The 24009-nt window shown below is 48.7% G+C and overlaps 1 protein-coding gene across 1 annotated transcript; it reads left to right on the top strand.

Annotated features, from left to right (window-relative positions):
• Positions 1 to 2088: 2088 nt before the first annotated feature.
• Positions 2089 to 23711, top strand: Chrnb4 (cholinergic receptor nicotinic beta 4 subunit). The gene is made up of 6 exons (XM_021172517.2): positions 2089 to 2511; positions 6996 to 7144; positions 14600 to 14644; positions 14748 to 14857; positions 15619 to 16609; positions 21233 to 23711. Exons 1-6 carry the CDS (start codon positions 2460 to 2462, stop codon positions 21371 to 21373), a joined length of 1488 nt encoding a protein of 495 aa, XP_021028176.1. The 5' UTR covers positions 2089 to 2459; the 3' UTR covers positions 21374 to 23711.
• Positions 23712 to 24009: the final 298 nt, after the last annotated feature.

Raw genomic sequence — 24009 nt, 5'->3', positions numbered from 1 at the left:
ACCACCAGAAAAACACAGATATTTACATTATGATTCATATCAATAGCAAAATTACAGTTATGAAATAGCAACGAAAATAATTTTATGGTTGGGAGTCACCATGAGGAACTGAGTTAAAGGACTAAAGTGTCAGGAAGGCCGAGTGGGACCCATACTGGCCTAGAAAGTAACTGGACAGCTCTCTCCCTTTTTTTCTTATTTTAAAAAAAAATCTGTGTCAGAAGAGATGGCTTAGTATGAACTTGCTGCACACACATGAGGACCTGCGTTTGAGTCTTTAGTACCCATGTAAACATGTGGGTGTGGTCACATGATCCCGTAACCCCAGTCCTGTGGAGCTTGCTGGCCACTAGCCAGCTCCAGGAACAGTGAGAGACCCTGCCTCAAGGAATACAGGAGAGTTTATAGAGCAGGACCCGAGCGCCTCCTCTGGCTTCCGTGTTGGTGCATGGTAGCATGTGCAGGTAACTGCACACACATGTCTGCGTGTACCTCTTGGGAACATTGACTCCTTTTCAGTTGTCTGTAGAAATATTTTGTCTGGAGTGAATTCTCTGGTTTTTATTTTGTCTGTCTGGTTGCTTAATTTATTTGCAGCTCTTGGTTTGTAGGCACATTTTGCTCTTTTAAATCTGAGATGTATAGGAAAACTACAAGTACCATATAAAGAACTTTTTGCTTGTTTGTTTGTTTGTTTGTTTTTGTTTTTATTGTTTTGTTTTTTCCAAACAGGGTTTCTCTGTATAGCCCTGGCTATCCTGGAACTCACTTTGTAGACCAGGCTGGCCTCAAACTCAGAAATCTGCCTGCCTCTGCCTCCCAAGTGCTGAGATTAAAGGCGTGCCACACCATGCCCGGCCCATATAAAGAACTTTGTGTCTTTTAAAAAAAAAAATCATTACAAGGTTTTTTGGTTTTTTACTAACAAATTGAAAAAACAGCTACTGGCTCACATGTGTAAGAAATCCTATGACAATACAACGGATGTTTCCTGACTAGAGGGCTTTTAAAGAAAGTTTGCATTTTGTGCCTTTTAAGTGTTTTGTATTGGTATATATTAATTATTTTTAAAGTGGGTTTGAGCTGGGTATAGTGGTGCATGCCTTTAATCACAGCACTCAGGAAGCAGAGGCAGGGGGAACTCTGTGAGTTTGAGGTTAGCCTAGCCTACATAGCAAGTTCCAGGACAGCCAGGGCTACATAGTAAGACCTTGTCTCAAAAAAAAAAAAAATGTTCGTTATGAGATTGTCATACATATGTATATAATAAGTTTTGGTCATTGATCACACCCTCCCAATTACTCTCTTTTGTCTCCTTCCCCTCACCTTTGGTCCTTTTGCTTTCTCCAGAATCTTCAATATGCTCTCTCTCTCCCCGCCTCTACCTACCTACCGCCCATCCTGTGGCCCATCAGAGATAACAGAGCATACCTTAGCTAGCCAGGGCTACAGACAACCATCAGCAAGCAAACTCTCACACCCCACACCCCGGCATCCTGTCGAGGACTGGGGTGATTTCTGGCTCTAACCAAGGGTCTGCTAGTTCCACTTTATGCGAAAGGACCTACCCTTGCCTTTAGCTTCCAAAGCCCCACAGGTCTCAGGCTTTGGCTTTCTACATCTCTTTCCCGGTTTGGGTTCGAACTTACTTTCAGTCCTGTTCGGTCTGTGGGTTCACCTTGTGAATCTGACCTGTTACTGCAGTTTAAGGAGGAGAAGATGTCCTCAGACCTAACTTCTCGGAACCATCTCCAAGGCATTTCATCATCGACTTCCGTGCTTGTTGGTTTGCTTTTGTTTTTAAACTCCCGTGCCGACATGTCAGATTATAGCAAGAAGAAATCGGGGAAAGCGACTGGACTTCTGTCTTATTTTTAGGTCCAGAGGTCGTCCCTTCTCCAGGCCAAGTAAGCTCTGTTCACTTTGCCCCTGAAGCTGCTGGGTGCCCAGGTGCAGGGCTGTTTTGACTTGTCCTCTAACTTTAGATCCTAAAAACCTAGCGTGGACCACCTAGGAGTGGGAAAGGCTAATGTATGCTCCTTTCAGCCACTTAAACTGCCTTGGGTAAGCCAGGCTAAGATTAAGATGGGTGAGGGGGATGCAGCCTGCCCTCTCAGACCCTCCCTTACCCTGTAACTCCACCCCTTCCCCAGTCCCCAAGACGAATGAGACAAGAGCTAGTCCACCCTCCGGAGTGCCACGCACTACTCGGCTCCTGAGTGTGGGAAAGTCTCGGGACCATCATCCATAGCCACAGGTTCCCCCAGACACACCCTGCTCTGGGTCTACCCCAAACTCCAGTTCAGTCCTCTAAGTGGGTGGGACCCACAGCAGCTTCCCAGGTGGGGAGCACAGGCTCCATCGGGTCCTAGTGCCGCCGGGCACAGAGAGACTGCCAGCTGGGACAGACGCTCACTCGCGGTTCCATTGTGGGGTGACCGGCAGCCACCCGGCCGGCCATGAGGTGTACGCCCCTGCTCCTCGTCTCTCTGTTTGCTCTGCTTCAGCGTGGTGAGTTCTTTTTAGAGAAGGTGGGAGGGACAAGGGTCGCAGTGTGGGAGGAGTGGCCGGACCAGCTGGGGAGTGGGCGGGGCAAGCCCTATGGGGATGCAGGCTGGCTTGGGTGGGTGGCCCGTGAGGTTTGGGGTCCCCGCTACCTTATTCCATGCTGCCAGGTCACCATCACTGACGAGTGTCTTCAAGCTGGGCAGTGTAGATCAGTCCCGGAGCTAAGAGTTCCCCAAAGGGTCCCCCGAGGCTCTTTCAACTCTAGTGAAGTGATGAACTTGCTACGGTATAAATGTGTGGGAGCAAGCCTGTTGTTTGGAGAGAGAGAGGGGTCACCAAGACACTAGCATTCCATATGTGCGAAGTATTTTTGCACTTTGGGGCAGATCTTCCAGATATCACATATATGGTGGGCACTGCCATGGCTGGTCCCTAACCCTGCTTAGCTGAGGGCAGGTTGATGAACTGGGGTCTGCAGCTCACAAACTTAGCATTGACACTGAAGAGACTCTCTCAGCTCTCCTCCCCAGGTTCACTCAGACACAGTGAGGGTTTCTTCCAGACTTAGCTACCCTCCCCCTTAAATTCCAAGGTCCTTTGTAGCTTCTACCCTCACCACCTCAAGCTGTGTGCACACCAGCTTGTTCTCTGAGCTCCAATGGACCCAGAGAACCAAGGCTGCATCTTCCTCCCATAAAGATCGCCTCCAGAAGGTGCTAGGATTGGGAGTGGGGAACATTCAACCTCTCCTAATCAAAGTAGTGTTGGCACAGTATGCATTATGGCTTTGGGTCACTGCTAGGTGCCCCTATTCTGTTACCCTCTCTCAAGCTCCTTATCTGTTCCATGACAACAATCCGCCTTGCCTGTCATCTGGCAAACACTGGCAGTATTTCTGAAGTATGGTCCCACTAGGCTGTCTGCACCTTCCTCTACAGACTCCTGAACCCCAGCCTAGGCTCAGGGGATCTGAACCTCTGGAAATGGAACCTGGGGAATCGGCTTTTATATAGCCAGGTGATTGTGACCTGTGGTTGGAGAAGCACTGATAGCATTTGGTGAGTTCCTTCTAAGACAGCGTTCTGAGTTTCTAAGATGCTCACAGCTACCCTTTAGTGAGCACATATCTGCATCTCACAGGCCCCTCCTCCACTAAGCACATGCCCTCACCTGGCAAGCCCTGCCCTTCAGATACACACTTGCCAATGAGATTCTGTTAACCATTGCATCCCCAGATAGCTCTCTATTTCTAGATTGGATATGCTTTCTCAGACTGGACACACAGAGAGACACTCACAATTCCACTATGGTTGAGAATCCTATCAGATTCTCAACCTTTCTCCTTTTCCTCAAGGGAGCATTCTTGCCAAGGAAAATCTCCAAAGGCAAGACCTTGTGCAGCAGCCAATGGGGCTCTCGGTTGTTTTTTTGTTTTTTTTTTTCAACATTGTATCACGATGACCTCTAGTGGTGGCTTATCTGCTTAACTGTATAAAAGTTTGACTCAGTGAAAGCCCTCAGGAGCTGATGGTGACCCTTTGACATGTTACTTATCTCTTGGATCTGATAGGCTCTGGAAAGCATTAGGAGTAGATGGCAAGGCCTGCCTATGTGCTCTTGGGGTTCCTTTCCACTTTGGAGGTGAAAAGAGGGGGTACATTTCAGCCATAACAGCCCTGCTGGTCATTTCACTTCTCTGCCCCATCCACAGGCATGCTAACACTAACAAACACAGATACAAGTGATAGGCCCAGCAGGGCGACCTCCCTCAGGGGCAAGTTAGCAGGGGTATTAAACAAGTACAGGGGGAAGGGAGGGCTTCTGTCTTAAAGAAACCCCTGGACCTGGCTTTGTTTGACTTGCTAGAGCCTAAATGGTCTAGGGCAGTTGTTCTCAACTTTCCTGATGCTGTGACCTTTTAATACAGTTCCTCATGTTGTAGTGACCCCCAACCATAAAATTATTTCATTGTTACTTCATAACTGTAATTTTGCTACCATTCTGAATTGTAATTTAAATATCTAATATGCAGGATATCTAATACGTGACCCCTTAATGGGTTGTGACACAAAGGTAGAGAACCACCGATTTAGGGGAACTCTGGGGTCCATAATTGGTTCATGAGATGGGGAGAGTCCCTTAAGTCAGCTAAATATTAAAGAGAACAAGCTGAAGGTGGTAAAGATTAGTACCCCAGGTGGGCTCAGAGCTCAAGCACAAGCCCCACCCCCACCCCGCCCTCAGCCTAGAACCTATAGTCCAGCCAGACTAGCCTCCCAGGGCAGCAGAGATAGATCTACACTCCCCTAGAATTGCAGGACTGGAGGTTGGGTGGTGCAGAGCCTATCCCAGTGCTGCCACAGACTGCCAGGTAGACCTTTGACAAGTTAGATTCATCTCTATGAAATGAGAGGTCAGCTCTAATAAACAAAAAATTGTGAGAGGAACCTAGATTTATCCTTTGGTTACAGATAGGCCCCAAGGGTATTTAAGCTGGTGGCTTGTGGAGAGGGAATTGAAACTGTGAGGAGCCAAGCTCAGAACCAGTCTACCCATATGCTGGACAACCCTCCCACCCTGCCCCCAACCCAGTGTGGGGGTGGGGCAGCAGGCAGCAGGTGTGCCTGGAGCATCTTTCTCAAGGCTCTAAATATTGCATCTGTTCTAGATAGGCAGCCAGTTGGAAAGCGCGTGGAGAAGACAGGGTAGCGGCTGCTCACCATGAACATGTGGCCAGCCCAGCACCCACCCACAAGTCTACTTCACCTTTGCTAGACTGGGGTGATTCACATTCTAAGTACTTGGCTCCATCCAAAGAAAGGGGGAGTTTGGTAAGATGTGAAGGCTCTTTAGGAAAGATCTGACCAGACTCCTGGGCTTGGTAAGATAGTCAGCACCTCACCAGCATCCCTACCCTGATCCCTCTAGCCTTAAAGCATGCTACCTTCTCTCCTTCCCTGATGGTGTTTCTTCTGACCATCCTCATCTCTTTTCCTGCTCCTGGGCATCCTGTTCATGTGCCCTTGTCCTTCCTTCCTGTCTCCTTCTTTTTCATGTCCCATCCTCCACTCTTCACAGTCTCCTTAATGACATCATAGTACACAATCCAGTCCTTAAACTTCACCTTTACCTCATTCCCAACACAAGAGACAGATGAAACAAAGACCCAGATACCACTTGGCAAGGAATCTCGGATGCGCAGGAGGGACAGATCTCGGGCTGTGGGTGCTCGGAGGGATGATGTCTGTCTGTGCAGGATGCTGATCTGGAGCTGGTCCTCAATGTGGCTTAAAGCCAAGAACTCTGTCTTACCAGAAACCAGCTGCCAGCTGGACTACTCCGTTTGATGTCTCAAAGAGACCTTGTGTTCTGTAGGTCAAAGTCTGGATCCAAGAAAGGCTCCCCTAGAATAACCTTGTTTCCTTATTTCCTTATTTATTGCATGTGTGTTATGCATGTGTATAGTGTAGCAGGTGCATATAGGTGTCTTTCCTTGAGCACTCTTTTTTTTTTTTTTTTAAGATACACTCTCTCAGAGTACCTTAAGCTTACAAGTTTGAGCTAGACTGGCCAGCCAGTATCATTCAGGGATATGCCTATCTCTGCCTGCCCCACAAGGCCACAAAGGTTTTTTGTGGGTGTTTAAAGGATCCAAGTTCAGACCCTCCTGCCTGCATGGCAGGTAGTTTACTGACAGCCATCTTCTTCAGTCCCCTTTGGCTTTTTGTTTTCTCTAGGAAAACACTACCACATACCCAGCTCTATCTACAAGCCCACGTTTCAGGAAATGTCCCTGGTAGAGGTACCCATATGCCTTCCCCAGGGCCAGGAACTGGTCCTGGGCTTTGCTGTTTATCCTCAGCACACAGCACAGCACCCGGCACAAACTCCACTCAGATGTTGGTCAGCTGGTGGGCTGGGAACAATCTCAGTGAAAGAAAGGGTATGCTCAAAACCCGGAAGTGAGACGGGTAAGAAGCAAGCGGTGTGTACGCCAGAGAAGAGTCTGGGGCAGTCCAGGGCAGGAGAGGTAAAGGAACGCTTAGCTAAAGGGTGGAACTGGAAGGACAAACTAGAGGAGTTGGGAAGTGGAGCAGATAGGTCTCAGTGGCCGGGGGTAGGGGGAGACGTTGGGGGTGGGGCAGGAGTAGAGAAGAACAGATGCCCAAGGTTGGAACAGGATGTTGCAGCAGGGAACAGCATTTGCTGCCAGGAAGAGCACGAGGAAGAGGTCTGTCCCAGAGGAAAAAATGACACAGACAAGTCTGTTGGCACCCCCACCCCCGCACAGCCTCACCCCCCAGGTCCCCTACTCCCCCCCTCCACCCTACTCCGCGTAGCTCCACCCCCTGCACCCCCCCCCCCCCCCCCCGCCGAGCTCCAGTGCCCCTACACTCTGCTTCTCACAGCCCCCCTCTTCGCCGCCACAGCCACAGTGGGGTTCCTCCAGACAAGGGCCCAGCAGGTCTGACTATGCGATTTCCCAGGGGACTGCCGCCTGGCCAACACAGAGGAGAAGCTGATGGATGATCTCCTGAACAAAACCCGCTACAACAACCTGATCCGCCCAGCCACCAGCTCCTCCCAGCTCATCTCCATCAGCCTGGAGCTATCACTGTCCCAGCTCATCAGTGTGGTAGGTGCCTGGGCAACTGTGGCCTAGGGCTTAGGAGAAGAGGCAGGACTTTTTGGGGAGAGAAGTGGATGACTTTTCATGGTGCAGGGCTGGGAGTTAAGTGACAGGCATGTTACTTCTGACCTTGCCAGATGGGTAACACTCCAGACTGCTAAACTTTTCTTCTACTCTTTCTTCCTTCCTTTCTTCCTTCCTTTCTTTCTTTCTTTCTTTCTTTCTTTCTTTCTTTCTTTCTTTCTTTCTTTCAGTTTTTCGAGACAGGGTTTTTCTGTGTAGCCCTGGCTGTCCTGGAACTCACTTTGTAGACCAGGCTGGCCTCGAACTCAGAAATCCACCTGCCTCTGCCTCTGCCTCCCGAGTGCGCCACCATGCCCAGCTTCTTCTACTATTTCTCAAAACATATATTAATACATATGTTTGATGGACACATATTAATTTTCTTTTGTGGAACGTAGTGTGACGTTGCACATGTGTGTAGAAATATCCAGTCAATTATTATCAACCATGGGAACCAACTGCTACCCAGCTCCACCCTGCACCCATCTCTCATTCCTCCTCCAGGCACAGCCTTTTGTAAACAAATATTCCCCACTACTTTTTGGACAGTCAGGCCTTTCCCCCATATCTAAACAATTGACCTAAACTGTGAGGATCATGATTCCAGGTTAGGATTCTTTCATCCAAAAAAAGTACCACCTGTGCCTATTCTCTCTCTGCTCGGGATATTCTACCCCCTCTGTGCACCTCTGATTCGTAGTTGGAGCCATCTGAAAACCCATGCTCTCATGGCATTTAGTAATGGAACATCAAACGGAGAGTGGCTACAACAAAAAGGGCCATTCATCAGATCAAATGACCAGGAGCAGGTCAGTGCTTGCAGGGTTGCCTAACTCCATAATTCAATGGTGTCAGGACTCTAGGGCATAGCCAGAGATGCAAATGGTTGTGGGAAATCTTTTGAATTCCTTTTGGAATAACAACAACAAAACTCTCTCAGAGTCCTGCCCTCTTGATAAATACTTACATCTCACTGGCCAGGGCTAGTAACTTACATCTAAGCCTAATCAATCATTGGCCAGAGAATTACTTTGGCTGGTTTAGATCTGTCGGGGTGTGGCAAGGAGACCATGAGGTTTAGTTGTGAAAGAGGAAAGATAGAGCAGGACCATTAGGCAGGCATCCTATGGACCCCTTGTGGCCCCCTTTAGCTGGGTCTCCAACAGTCACAGCTCCCAGCTTGCTCAGAGACATCCTCCATGTTGTTAATTTGGTGGGGGAAATAGGAACCAGGCCAGGAGAATGATGGGTACAGAGGCTCAGGCCTGTGGATGAAGGTCTGGATGGGCACAGAAGGTTCAACAGGTGTGGGAAGGAGGGTGCCAACATTCCAGGTGTTCCAAGCTGGATTTGAGGCAACAGGGGCACTGAGGAAGGTGAACGTGATCGCAATTTCCTTCCTTGTTCCCCACAGCTATCTCAGCGTGGGGTTGTCTGAAGGAACCGAGGTTCCTTGTATACCTTCCCATGTCCCCACCAAAGGGTTAGAACCTTTGCCCCTGGAAACCACTCGGAAGAAGTGATCACATGGGTGATGTGTCTAGCCATCAGGTGCTAGCTGAGAGAGGCAGGCATCCTCTGCACAGTGTCACCTTCTCTCTCCAGCCCAGTGAGCCCGACAGGCTCCACTTCTCCCATCTGTACTGCTCAAGAAAGGTTTGCCCAAATTGGTAAACCTCTATCCCCTAGGAGGGAGCCTAGCCCCAGAGTGGGAAGAGGCACACAGCCTGCCTCTGCCCTTTCCCTGTCATGGAAAGCTGAAAGCAATGAAGGCTTCTGACCAAGCCACACCAAGACTACTGTCTGAGCATCCCCGACCGGCAAAGGCCTTGTACTTAATTAGCAAGCCAGCTGCCTGCTCTGGCAAGGGTAGACAGGCAGGCAGCTCTGGCCACACTGCCAGACTCAGACTGTTCCTGCCAGATCTGAGCTGTGGACCCTATGGAGTAACAGAGGCTTCCAGAAGCAGGAGAGAACACAGCCTGCAGCTTCACTTCTGCAAGTGCCCCATGGGCTGTCTCAGCCCCAAAGGCAAAACCCTTGGCTTCTATGGGGAGAGTTTCCTTCTGGTTTGGGGAAATGTATTTGGTTCTGAGGAGTGAGTGTTAGAGGCCTAGCCAGTTTAAAGATGGAATGTCTAGGGAATAGACTAGGAGTTTGTGCTGGGGGGCAAGCAATCTTTCCCACTCTTCTCTCTGAGGACTGACAGCCAAGGTCTTATACCAATGTTCCGTCACATTCAGCAGCCATTAGTGGAGTAGAGAAAAGTAAGAGGCAGAAGAAATGCACAGGAGAAATTTCTGGAAGATAGAAAAGACCCATATCTTTTTGTTTGTTTTTGTTTTAGAGGCAGGGTTTCTTTGCAAGGTCCTTCCTGTCCTTGAACCCACTCTGTAGACCAGGCTGGCTTTGAATTCTGCGGTCTGCCTGCTTCTGCTTCCTGAGTGTTGGGATTAAAGGTGGACGACACCACTGCCCAGCTAAAGCCTCCCATATCTTAAAATGAAGAGGCCGAGGAGACAGCTCAGTGGACAAAGCTCTTTCCCGTATCATTCAAGGACCAGACTATGGATCTCTAGAGCCCACCTAAAATCTAGGCAGACCCAGTGTCCACCTGCAAATCAGGGACTCAGGAGGCAGAGACAGAGCATCCCGGGGCAAGCAGGTTCTGTAGAAGAGCAGGAATCAGTGAGCTCCAGGTTCAGCAAGAGACCCTGCCTCAATCAGTAGAGCAATTGAAGATGATGCTGGCCTGTGGTTTTGAGCCTGCATACACACCTGTACATCTGTGCACCCACACATGTACACACGCACACGCACACACACACACCAGAGCAAAAACTGCATTTGTGAAAACTGGTAGGCAGGACACCAGACACTAGTATCACTCACTGTGGAAACCACGAGTCCACATAAGACAGTGTCTTGTTAGAGACAGGGTCTAGCTATGTAGTCCTACCTGTCCTTTACCTCAAGAACCTCCTGTCTCAGCTCCGTAGCTCTGCAGATGCTGGAATTATAGCTATGCACTATCATGTCTTGCTTTAAAACATTTTAAAAAGATAAATGGAGGTTTTCAGCTTTCATTGATGGCTGCTGGAGCTTTTCTGAGGAACAATTAGAAAGGCTGAACAAAATGCTGGCGCCTCAGCCAGGGCTTGAATGGCCAGCTTCCAGGAGGTGACCCTGACAGCCTATGGTGCCTTTTCCCACACTTGATGGCTGGCCAACAGTATCTGCCCAAGAAGCTAAGGCCTGGAACAGAGCAGCAGCTGTGGAGCTGGGAAGCTGGCTGGTGCCGGGGCCATCCCAAGGGCTGAGAGGATGCTCAAAGGCAACTTGGATCTGACCAAGGACATAGAAACCTGGTGAGGGTCCTGGAAGGGTCACCCCAGTACTGGAAATGAGCAACAACAGTAAATCAGCACACACACACACATGCACACACACACACACACACACATGCACACACATACACACACATGTACACACATGCACACACATACACACGCACATACATACACACACATGCACACACATACACACACATACATGCACACACTCATGCACACACACACACATACACACACATGCACACACATACACACACACACACACATGCACATATATACACACACAAAACAACAACGGTGTTCTTTTTAAACCAACTCAGCACCAAACTTGATTAAGATGATCTTTGTTCTGCCTGTGGAGGGAGGTGCAGTCAGATGGAAATTAGGCGTGGGGGCGGGGAGACGGTCCAGTCAGTATGATGATTGCCACAGGAGCATAAGGACCTCAGCACCCTGCAAACAGTCCTCTGACCTCTGACCTCTGACCTCAGAGCATAGCAGGTGCATGTATGAACATCCACACAAATAAACTAATGCAGTAAAAAAACTTTTTAAATATTTAAGTTTTATGCTGAGTGTATTTTATTTATGCTGCACAATTCAGAATTTTAAAAAACCTTTTCTTAAAATGAAAATAGCTGTCATTATATATTCAAGGAAATGATAATGGAAATTTTCTTCGTGAGCTAAGAACTTTTAAAAAGATCCAATGGTCTGATTTCTAGAACTCAAACATATCAGAACCTTAAAACTCACTGGGAAAAAAAACTTATCAGAACAAGACAGCCAACATTCCTTTCTTCCTGCTCTTCTCCTCACAACAGCCTGGGTTGTGGGTGTTACGGTTGGAGCCCAGGGACCATCGTGAACCACGTACATGAACCATCCAGTGAGGCAGCAGAGAGCTGGAGAGGCGCCAGATGGGCTTGTAGCGCGAGCATCGGGACATCTGTATATGAGCAAAGTGTCACACGGGGGTCGATTTTGTTCCTCTGATGTAATTACCTGGTTGAATTGCTCGAGGAAGTAAGAACACTGGGAATTAGTTAATAAAGAGGAAGCAGAGAGCACAGGATACATTCAAACGTATAAGGTAGGCCAAGAGGGCTGGGCCACAGAATAAAGGAGCCTAGGGCAGTAAAATAAGGCCGGGGGAGTTACCAATCTAACCCTGTAGAAGACAGGCAGCCTAAGTAGAGATAAGATTGAAGAGAAATGGCAAGAACTTTAGAAAACTCATTCTTCCTGCAGGAAAAAATAGGTGTGTGTGTGTGTGTGTGAGAGAGAGAGACAGAGACAGAGACAGAGAGAGAGTCAGAGAGACAGAGAGAGACAGAGAGAGAGAGACAGAGAGACAGAAACAGAGACAGAGACAGAGAGCTGCAGAATGGATTTAGACCAATTAGATTGTGCAGTGGTCCAGGTGAGGGTGCTAGCCTGAGTTATGATAATAGGATTAATTTATTCATCCAAAAATATTCATCAGGTATCCAACATATCCCTGTTGCTGTATTTTTTTTTCTCCTCAGTGTCCTTGGATCCTAGAGGGAGGTAGGGACAGTACACAGAATTATAGTGTCCAGGGCTAAAAGTGTTATGAAGACAGTATACGGCACGTATGGTGAAGGGAGGCAGGGTGCTATTTAATGTAGGAAAGTTGGAGATTTCTCTGATAAGGTGACATTTATGAGAAGTGAAAGAAAAAAGTCAAAACAGTGTGAGTTTCCAGGGAAGGAGAGCGTATGCAAAGGAGAAGAAGCAAGCATGGCCACAGTGGGGCTTGCAAAGGCAGAAGCAGGCATAGCTAAGGCCATAGGCCTGAGGAGGGCTTTGACTTGGGCTCTAAGTGAGCTTCGAAAGTGCTAGATGGTTTACACAGAACCATGGTCTAAGGACCTGAGGTTCTGAAGACCAGAGTGTCAGCCGGGAACCTACTGAGTTGTCCAAGGAACAGAGAGGAGTGGTAACAGAAATGGAGAGAAACAGGTGATTCTGAGATGTAGGGTGCTTGATAGATCAGGTTTGGTGTGTCAGAACTTCCGGGGTTAGTTGTTGTTGTTAGTGGGGACTCACGAGCTTTGTCTCTGATGTGCTGGTGTGAAGTGTGTTTGAGTTACCTAATATGGTTTGAATGTCAATGGCCTCCACAGACAGGCTCATGTGTAAGAATCCTTGGTCTCCAGCTGGCAAGACTCTTGTGAGAAGTTGTGGAATGTTTAAATAGTAAGGCCTGGCTGTCAGAAGTAGATCACTGAGGGTGGGCTCATGGCTTAGGACAATTTTAGCCTGGCTTCAGTGGTAGGCATGAATACCTGTCATCCATCTGCCACCACAACGTGACCAGCCACAAGCTTCCACACGAAAGCCAAAGCCCCAGCTACCCTGTATCCCTTGCCATGAAACTGTGAGCCAGGTCACTCCTTTCTTCCCCCTTAGTCACTTGTCAAGCATTTGGTTGCAGGGATGAACAAAATACTTCTTATGGGCATTGAGAATGCGAAGCGGGACCATTGCCGAGGTAAACCTTTCCTGGATGTGCATAAAGCTTTGGAACTGAATTGTACAGGGAATTGGGGGCGTATGTAGCTAAAGAATTGGGGAAGTCTTAGTATGCTATAACCAGAGTTTAATTGGGTCAATTTGGTAAGCTTTGTGAAAGAGCAAGATGCAGGGTGAGGGTGGCGGGGGGGGGGGGGGGGGGGGGGGGGGGGGGGGGGGGAATGGGACGGGAAAGTCTAGGCTCATGAGATTTAAGAAGATATGTCCTGGAAAACACAAATCTGGTTCTGCAATGCCCATGCCCTAACAATGTGACTGTAGCTAAATTAAAAGACAATGGACTAGATTGCCTGAGGAGAATAAATATTAAAGCAGTATAACGTCCATGTTCTGGCATGATTAAACGCTTACTGCGTTTAGTGGGCTTTATATGCCAGGAAGGTATAAAAAAAAAAAAAAACCCATACTTTGGAAAGGAATGTGGATGTGGCTAAAGTTGAGGATGGATGGGGTTGCAGACGAAGTGGCTGTGGCTGCTAAACATGGTTGGTGTGATCTAAGAGAAACCAGGCATTGCTCTCTGGGATAAAAGGAGAGGCGCCCTGAGAGGAACAAGACTCCAGTACGGTACTGAAGCCTCAGTGAGTGAGAGGCCTGAACTGGGAGTGCTGCTGACTGGCTTCTCAAACCCACCACCAAGGGCAGGGGAGTGTCTTCTCAGGATCGGCGATAGGGCGCAGAGAGGCGGGAGTGGCTGTGCTCCTCTGTGCTCCTCTGGAGTCACCACCACAAGAGCAGCCACTGCTCTTAACCATTGAGCCATCTCTCCAGCCCCTCTCATCCCAATTGCCCTTGCTATGTTCCTCTTGCTATGTCTCTCGCTTTTGGAATGCAAATGCTTATGACATTCTACATCAGAAGTTACTTATCTTTTCACTTTACAGGGACTCACTGTTAAGAGAGTGTCTAGAATCTTAGAAGACTCCAGACTTTTACAGTGTTGGGACCGTAAGACTATGCAGCCTTTGGAAGTGGGAATTAAATGTATCATTACATTATAAGATGGCCAGGAGCCTGTGGGGACCGGCGACAAAGTGTGGCAGTGTAAATATGGACTGTCCTCTGCGCGTTCATTCCTTTAAACACTTGTTCCCCAGGAGGCTGCACTGAAAATGCTAAAACCTTTCAGAGATGAGGAAACGGGCCATTACAAGCAGGCTTGCGGGTCATAGCTTCATCCCAGTTCCAGCTCCAGCCTGTCCCTGCTTCCCACTGGTCGCCACAGTATGACCAGGTGTGAGTTCCACTCAGAGACTGGAGCTCTAGCTGCCATGCCTCCCTCACCATGAAACTGTGAGCTAAAACCAGTCCCTTCATCCTGAGCTGCTTCTTGTCATATGTGGTCGCAGCACTGCAAGAAGTAAAAACTACACCGCCCGAGAGAGATTTAGGTGATGAGCTTTTTGCAATAAAGTATATTCCACTTGTGTGTGTGTGGGGGTCCTCCTTCCAAATGAACTGATACCCCCCCCACTTCCCTCCTCAGAATGAGCGAGAACAGATCATGACCACCAGCATCTGGCTGAAACAGGTAAGTGCCTTGGAGGGTCCCCAGCCCAGGTGATGTTTCCTCTGGGGCTGCTCTTTGCTGACAGTGGGCCTACAGGTGACAGTGGCCTTGCCTGTGTACTTAGGAATGGACTGACTACCGCCTGGCCTGGAACAGCTCCTGCTATGAAGGGGTGAACATTCTGAGGATTCCCGCAAAGCGAGTCTGGTTGCCTGACATCGTGTTGTACAACAAGTGAGTGACGGGGTGGCCAAAGCCTAGAGTCAGGCCAGGACAGCAGGACAGCCTTTGCCAAGACTGTCTACTCCTGAATCCAACCGCAGCCTTCCTTTTCTACACTTCCCTCAGGCTTCTAGGCCTTGGACCTAGAGAAAGAGAGGTGATGGAGACAGAGTCTTCTGAGTGGGAGGGCGGGAAGGGAGGTCCAGAGGCCCTGTGCTGCTCAACACAGTGGACACTGGGCTAGCCGTTGGGCCCTCAGGCCAGTGCCTTTGCTTACAATCCTTGTCTCACCATTCTATTTCTTTGTGACTTGGTGGCTGTGTCAGTGGTAGGGGCTGCAACCTTGACCTGTCAAGTGTGCAGTTCATGATAGCAGCTGAGTCAGGAGGATCAGGAACCCAGGAGTTTGAGATCAGTCTAGGCAAAGAGAACAAGATGGAGGGAGACAGGATCAAATAAGACAAGGGTCCATATCTCTTCTCTCCTACTTAATCATTGAAGGAGCTTGGTGGAGTCCTCCACACTCCCCAGGCCTTGCTGTCCAAGCTGGAAAAGGAAGAACACAGTGAATACACTGCTTCTTTAGACTCCTGTGGGGCCTAACTGAGTTAATTCCGTGAGAGGCCTTCAGTGTCTCATGGTTTGCCGAGAAAAGCAGGCTTGTTTCAGTGAGGAAGGCAGATGACTCCCAAGGGCTCTTGGGGGTTCTGAGAACAGGTCAGGCCTCCTCTGTAGATCTGTGATGCTCTCCTCTATGTCCTGCCCTACCCCAGTGCCGATGGGACCTACGAGGTGTCTGTCTACACCAACGTGATCGTGCGCTCCAACGGCAGCATCCAGTGGCTGCCCCCTGCCATCTACAAGAGTGCCTGCAAGATAGAGGTGAAGCACTTTCCCTTCGACCAGCAGAACTGCACTCTCAAATTTCGCTCCTGGACCTATGACCACACAGAGATTGACATGGTTCTTAAATCACCCACAGCCATCATGGATGACTTTACCCCCAGCGGTGAATGGGACATTGTGGCCCTCCCGGGACGAAGGACAGTGAACCCGCAGGACCCCAGCTATGTGGACGTGACCTATGACTTCATCATCAAGCGCAAGCCACTCTTCTACACCATCAATCTGATCATCCCTTGTGTGCTCATCACGTCGCTGGCTATCCTGGTCTTCTACCTGCCCTCCGACTGTGGGGAGAAGATGACGCTCTGCATCTCGGTGCTGCTGGCGCTCACATTCTTCCTGCTGCTCATCTCCAAGATCGTGCCTCCCACGTCCCTTGACATTCCCCTCATTGGCAAGTACCTCTTGTTCACCATGGTGCTGGTCACCTTTTCCATCGTCACCACTGTGTGTGTCCTCAATGTGCACCACCGTTCACCCAGCACTCACACCATGGCATCCTGGGTCAAGGAGTGCTTCCTGCACAAGCTGCCCACCTTCCTCTTCATGAAGCGTCCTGGTCTAGAAGTCAGCCCCGCCAGGGTCCCTCATCCCAGCCAGCTGCACTTGACCACGGCTGAAGCTGCATCCACCTCTGCCTTAGGCCCCAGCAGCCCATCCAACCTCTATGGGAATTCCATGTACTTTGTGAACCCTGTCCCTGCCACTCCTAAGTCTGCAGTCAGCTCCCACACGGCAGGCCTCCCCAGGGATGCCCGGCTGAGGTCCTCTGGGAGGTTCCGGCAAGATCTACAGGAAGCATTAGAGGGTGTCAGCTTCATAGCACAGCATTTGGAGAGTGATGATCGAGATCAGAGTGTAAGTCACTGCCCTGCCCCCACCACTTACTTAAGCCACCCACATGGAAATGCTGTGTTATAGCTTCCTAGGTGAGGAAGAGTTAAAAACAGTCATCTTCCTGTGTTGGTTTGGGTTGACCCAAAGCAGTGTCTGAGATAGGGTTTGGGTTCAGGTAGCTTACTTGTGCTATAATTCTAGGAAACACAGTGAGGAGGTGGAGAAGGCAAGATAAAGGCAAAAGGTAGGCCGGCTCTAGGGTACCGGTGAGCCTACTGTTGTGGGTGCAGTAGCCCCATGGAGACCCCCAAGGAAACAGACAACTAGCCTCGGAGTGTCCCTTGGATGAAGGCTGGAATATTCATCCTCCAGCACCATCCCCCTCCAGTTGACATCAGCCCCTGGATGGGATCTCTCTCATGATTCCCTTTATGCCCAGTTGCCAGAGCAAGCACCCTGGGCGATAGAGAAAACCCTTACCAGAACCGAGAGGAGCAGCATGCCCTGGGGTAAACGGTTCTCAGTGGATTTGAAGGAGGTCCAGCCATCCTTAGAGAGCACAGCTTGGGCTGGCTGCTCCTATTCATGCCGATTTGCAAAGCAGCAGGAGTATAGAAACATCAGTAAAATAACTATTTCTACCAGGCTAATAAATTGTCATGTGACTAGAATTACAGATTTTCTAAAATGAAGTTAAGCTCTTCTTCCCAGGAAACCATGAATTCTATAGTCCCTGCACCTCAAATAGCGCCTCTGAGGACATTACGTATGTGTTTCAGTTTCACTCTGTTGCTGTGACAAACCAAGGATGAGTAGCAACTCCAGAGAGGGAAGAATTTTCTTGGCTTATACTTGTAAGTCACAGTCCATCCCTTAGGAAAATCAGGGCAGAAACTCAAGGTAGGAACTTAAAGCCAGGTCTGCTTACTATTCCAACAGGATTACCTCTAGCTGGGGGAACTCACCACAGCCAACAGTGATGACAGAAAACTTGGAGGAAGGCCCCTTGCTGGCTCACTCAGACTCATGCTGATCTAGCTTTCTTATGCATCCCAGGCCACTGTGCTTTCTTATGCATCCCAGACCACGGGAATAGTGCTGCCCACAGTGGGCTGGGCTCTCCTACATCAATTAACAATCAAGACAGTCTCCCATACACAAGCTTGAAATCCAGACTGTTCAAGGTAATCCCTCAGTTGAGACTCTCTTCCCTGGTGAGTCTAGGCTGTGCCAAGTTGGCAATGAAAACTAGCTAGGATTATGGGTAAGGAAGATTTTACAATGGAGACCTTCATGGTTAGACCTTCCTATGCATTTCTTTTTTGTTGTTTTTTTGGTTTTTGTTTTTGTTTTTTTGTTTTTCAAGACAGGATTTCTCTGTGTAGCCCTGGCTGACCTGGAACTCACTCTGTAGACCAGGCTGGCCTCGAACTCAGAAATCCGCCTGCCTCTGCCTCCCGCTGGGATTAAAGGCCTGCGCCACCAACCCTGGCTCTTCCTATGCATTTCAAATGCATGACAATGTTCCAGTTTTTGTGTTGCAACATTGTGTCTCTCCACTTGGCAGCTACATGAACAAAAGAGGGTTCCTTCCTTCTAATCTTTTTGCAATTTCTTCCTGACAACTGGAGTCTCAGGAGAGAATTCTGGTGTTCCGTTAGTTAGCACCGTGAAAAGCACGGGCTTCAAAAGTTCCCGAATCACACCGTGAGGAGGGAAGAAGAGATCTGCTGAGAAAAGAAAGACAGCGCCTGGTGCTCAGAGAGTAGCTCGCCCTGGAGCCTCAGCTTCAGCGGGGATCTTATTAGATTCCTCTCAAGCCTCCAACTCAGAATTTTAACCAGATCTCCGGGACCTCCTAGGCCCATTGCAGTCAGAAGCTCAGCTCTGTTGTATTTGATCATATTATTCTTTTTTTCATTCTCTTCTCCACTTTTCTCCCTCATCTCTTTGTGACTTGAGCTGGGCTTGAACTCACTACATACCTGAAGGTGGCCTTGAACTTTAAAAAAAAAAAAGTATCAATTCTTTACTCTTAGAACTGGCCTCATCGTCCACACCGCGGCCACTCTGAGCTGCCCTGCACATCATATTCCTTCTTGTGTGTATCACCATTCCTACTGAATCATGAGCCCTCACCTGTTTTTGTTGTCCTTCACCACTTCAGTCAAAACACTCAGAAGTGCTGGTGGATCTTCTCTTTTCTTGAGATAGTGTTTCATGGAGCCCAGGAACTCACTATGTAGTTGGGGATGTCCTTAAATTTCTCTTCCTACCTGTGCTGCCCCAGGGCAGGTCAGGCACATGCTACCACCTAGCTTTTATTCTGGTGCTGGGGATCAAACCTACGGTTTTGTACAAGTTAGGCGAAAGCCCTATCACTAAGCTGCACCCCCAGGACTATACCTTGGATTTCTGTCTTCCAGCCTCCACCTTCCTAGGGTTAGAATGACAGCCTCGACTGAGGTGGGATTTCTGGGGGAAGCTTTAGGAACCACTCCTGTGGGTCCCTGTGCACATCCCCTGCACCCCTGCATGAACTAGCCTTCATCCTAAGCTTGGAAATTGCAGGGCTTCCCCAAGAGGGAAGGAGCCAGGTAGAACTCAGTGGGATTATAATCACCGGTGTTCCTGTCGAGCCAAACTTACTCAGGTGCTCTGGCGGGAGTGGACAAACAAACAACTCTGACTCCTCCAGGGATCCTGGGAAAAGTCCTTATTCCACAATGGGAAGCAGAGGCCCAGAGATATCATCTGACTTGTCTGGGGCCACACAGCTGGCACACAGCTGCAATCCTTTGAACCCTAAGGCCCCTCTAAGGATCTTGCCCCATACTGTGCATATGACGGTGATTGGCAAACTGACTTTCACATATGTGGTTAGAGAAGTCTGCCTCCCCTCTCCTGGCAGGCTCACTCCTAAGCCATCCCTGGAGCTGTTTGTCATCTACAGCACTTTTGCCCTCCATGGTGACTAACTGGTCACTGTAGATAGCTCAAAAACATAAAAAGATGGAAATATGCCTGAAATTAAGGCTGTCAAAATGAATCCCCCAACCCTAATATCACTGTGTGGAGAGTCCTGCAGTGCCTTCTGGATCTTCGGAACAGGAATAATCGGTATTTGAGGGAGTGGAGGCTGGTCTGACATAGGATTATCCTGGAGTGTGACACACTCCATTGATGGGGCCCTGGAAAATTGGGTCACTGACGTCAGCTTGCCCACTGATGCCTGCGTTTCTAACTCTTGAGTCTTTGCAGAGCCTTCCCAGCTAGGGGGTGGGGAAGAGAGGCTGGGATGCTGGGTATATGGCCATTCTGTGGTACCCCTGAAGGCCAGCCAGGTTTCTACTAGGACCACATCCTGGGATTGGGTCTGAGAAGGTGAAGCCTATGTAAAGCAACAGAGTTGAAATGCCAGAGAGCCAGATGACGAGGCCAGAGGAGGTAAAGTCTTCATTATAGAAAATAGCTATTTCTACAGTCCACTGCTGTTTATATATTTTACTGCTGTAAATAGCGTGGAACTGTTTAAACTGTGGGGTTTCCAAATGTTATACAAGCCCCCCTGTCAAGCAGGTGGGCCCTTCATCTCCCTCTCTGCAGAGCTATCTCAGGCAGAGGATTTAGGGTTAAAAATCAGAGGAAGGAATCTTGTGATTCCCTAAGCTTCACCCATAACCAGATTTGGCTTTAAAATCACTGTGTGTGTGTGGTATATTTGGGTCTCTGTTTCTGCATCCATGGATTCAACCAACTGTGGGGATAATAATGGGTGGAAAAGGTGTCTTCACTAAGGTGTACTTCCCTCCCGGTGGTTAGTCCCCCCGAATACAAACAACTCGTTAGCACTTACACTGTGTTAGGAACGCACACGGTCTATAGACACTGTAACTACAGAGAGGGTTTCATGATGTCTTATGTCTTTATTGCTAAGATAAACTCCATGACCAAAACGAACTTGGTAGAGAAAATTTAGCTTACATATCCGGAGTCATAGCTCATCAAGGGGAGCCAAGGTCCAAACTCGAGGCAGGAACTGAAGCAGAAGCCATGGAGAAACACCGTTCACCTGCTTGCTCCTCATGGGTGGCTCAGGTTGCTTTCTTATACCACCTGGTCAGGACCACCTGACCAGGAGTGGCAACACCCACAGTGGGCTAGGTCCTCCACGTCAATCATTAACCACAAGAACGCCCTACAAACTTGCCTACAGACTAATATGATAGAGGCATTTCCTCAGCTGACGTTCCCTCTTCCCAGAGGACCCTAACGTGTCAAGATGACCAAAACCTAACTAGCATATATGAGTTAAATGCAAATACTGCACTCTTCCTGTGAGCTCTTGAGCAGCATCAGGGTTGAGAGGTCCTAGGGGATCCAGAGGAGACTGAGGGCGTCTGTACCGCCCAAGTCCCCATGGCCTTGCTACTCCCTCCCCCAAGCCCAGTCAGGTCCGGTGAGGTTGGAGAACATCATGAGGAGCCCAGCAGAGGTCGGCCTGGGATTCAGAACCTGCCACAGCAATGCCTAGTTCTAAAGCCCCGTGCTGCCTGTGTGGTGGTGCTCAGCTGTGAGGCTGTGACGCAGAGGGAGGAGCTACTCTGTGCTTGGCATCTGTAACCAGCCTCTGTTTGTCTGCAGGTCATCGAGGACTGGAAATTCGTCGCAATGGTCGTCGACCGCCTGTTCCTGTGGGTGTTTGTGTTTGTGTGTATTCTGGGCACCATGGGGCTCTTCCTGCCACCCCTCTTCCAGATCCACACACCCTCCAAGGGCCCCTAGGCTACCCAGCATGTTATGGGCCCCTGGGTTGTAGTGAGATGATATGAGCAGCCTAGTGGGCAGTTTACTGCTTCATCTGGGTTGTAGCTAATGAGACCCTAAGTAAAGCTAAGACTATTGGCAGTCAGCCCATCAATCTAGCCATGAGAAGGACAGAGATAGGTGGCTTGCACTGATCGCTCTGAATGCCTTCGAGTAAGACCCTTGAAGGAGGGGGATTAGGCTTGCTAAAGTCCATTCTGGCCTCCTTCCTTCCATGTGCCAGGCACTGGAGTCAGACAGCTGTGTATCATCCCATCACACCCCAGCCCACCTTCCCATCCATCTCCCTCCAATCCAGGCTACCCACTAGATTCCCTGGCTGTCTTTCATTTCCTCTCACACTTCCAGATTCTCCCAGGCTAGAACCTTCATATCTGCTGTAGCTATCGCCCAAACCTCAGACTCTAAATTCCCAAGCTTTTTACCTGTCTGCACTAGGCAGAGATCTACTCCCATGATCCTCTGCTACAATATGTCACTTCCTTGTACAAGCCTTCCCTAGCCATGCATTCCAAAGCAGCGACTCCCATAACCATATTAAACCTCCAGGTTTCTTGAGTGTCCTCCATTGGTAGCTGCAGTCCTTAGTTGGTGGCACACTCGTCACCAGCACCTTGCCCATTAAAGTCTATGCTCAACAAGGGCCGGAGTGTGCAAATTCACATTCACACTCCAGAGCCTGGGACAGAACTCTGCACACAGAAGGTGCAAAATAAATGTTTGTTGAATGAATGGCCCCTGCTCTCCTTCAAACACACACACACACACACACACACACACACACACACACACACACACCCTCTGAGTAGCTGTCCTTGGTCCCTACCTGCTTTCTGCCTTTACACCATGGTTGGTTCAGGCCTGTCTCTTTCTCACACTGATCTGTTTCTCTCACAGTGCCTTCCCCATTGTTGGCACTCAAGATACTTCTGGAATTAAGGAGTGTTAGTGGCTTTTTTAAACAAAATAAATGTTGAGCCGGGTGTGGTGGCACATGCCTTTAGTCCCAGCACTTGGGAAATAGAGGCAGGCGGATCTCTGAGTTCGAGGCCAGCCTGGTCTACAGAGTGAGTTCCAGGACAGCCAGGGCTACACAGAGTAACCCTGTCTCATAAAAAAACCAAAAAAAAAAAAAAAAAAATGTTGCTGTTTTCTTTTTACCCAGCTAGCTCCCAAATAATTTCGACTGGACTATTGTATTTATTTAATGAGTTTTAAAGGCACAACAACTGAGCAGCATTATCTATTTTAATCCTCTAAACTGATCTGGCTACCTCCCAGTCAAAACCCCAGTGATACTTGCATTTTAGTAGTGATCTGGCTCTCTGGGCTCCAGGTGTTTTCTTATGGTATCTCCTGGACTCTCTACCCAAAAAGAATCCCCACTTGTCTCTCTCCTGCCCCCTTCCCTGGATGGGAGGAAGTCTAGCCCTAGTCTCTCCCCTGCTTAGCCATTGACCAATCAGGGAATAATTGGGGAGCAATGTTTACATAACATTGAGACTGGAAATTCTCAGAATAAGAATTACAATCAAATGTGGGGGTATAGAAATCAGCGTTTGAATAATATAAAGGTAATCTTTACACAGGGTATTATTTCATGCCTACAAAGGGAAAGATTTAAAAAATTTAAGTATTATTTTATGTGTATGGATGTTTTACCTTCATGTATGTGTGTGTACCACATACATGCTAGTACCCCCCAGAGGCCAGAAAAGGGCACTAGAGCCCTGGAACTGGAGTTACAGACTTGAGCCACCACGCATGTGGTGGGAATCAAACCTGAGTCTTCTGGAAGAGCAGCCAATGCTCTTGACTGCTGAGTTTCCAGCCCCTGAAGGAGAATATTTTAAAGTGTTTTGTTTTTAGAATTAACCTACAATAAAGTTGACTTCTTTAAAGTTTAACATTTGTATAACCATCATTGACACTAGGACAAAAGAAAGATGTGTCACTCAAACTCGGCTACCCTGCATAGACCCAACCCCTGCACACTTAGCCCTGGCCACCCTTACCTTTTCTTCACTGCTGTGGTTCAGTATCCTCAAGCCTGCTGCTTAAATGGAATCCTTCAGGGTGTAACCATTAGATACTGGCTTCTTTCTGCAGGGTCTTTAAAAACAACTTTATTGGGTCAGCAAGATGACTCTGGGCGAAGGTACTTGCCTCTCAAGCCTGGTGGCCCGAATCTCATCCCTAGAATCATTATAAAGACTCAAGGAAAGAATCAACTTCACAAAGCTGTCCTAGGGCTTCTATGTGTGTGCATGTACACACACTTCCTCTCAGGCTTCCATGTGTGTACACGGCCATACACACACAATAAATAAAAATCTTTTGTAAATGATCACTTTTATTGAAGTATAAATTCACTCATTGTGCACTGGACAATTCCATGAATTTTAGTATGTTCATCACCGTGATCCAGCTTAGTACTGCTCCATCACCCTTACAAGGTCCCCAAGAACCATCAAGGAAGCCTTCATGGGCTAAGCCATCCCTGGTGGACGGCCAGAGAGGTCAAGAGACCCCAGAACACCTACCTTGTCACCGTCTATTCCTGGGACACATGGGTTTGCAGCTGGCAGTGAGAC

The sequence above is a fragment of the Mus caroli genome, chromosome 9, assembly GCF_900094665.2.
Source record: "Mus caroli chromosome 9, CAROLI_EIJ_v1.1, whole genome shotgun sequence".
Taxonomy (NCBI): Eukaryota; Metazoa; Chordata; class Mammalia; order Rodentia; family Muridae; genus Mus; species Mus caroli.
Note: the sequence above shows the minus strand (reverse complement) of the source record. Positions and strands in the feature narration are given on the sequence as shown.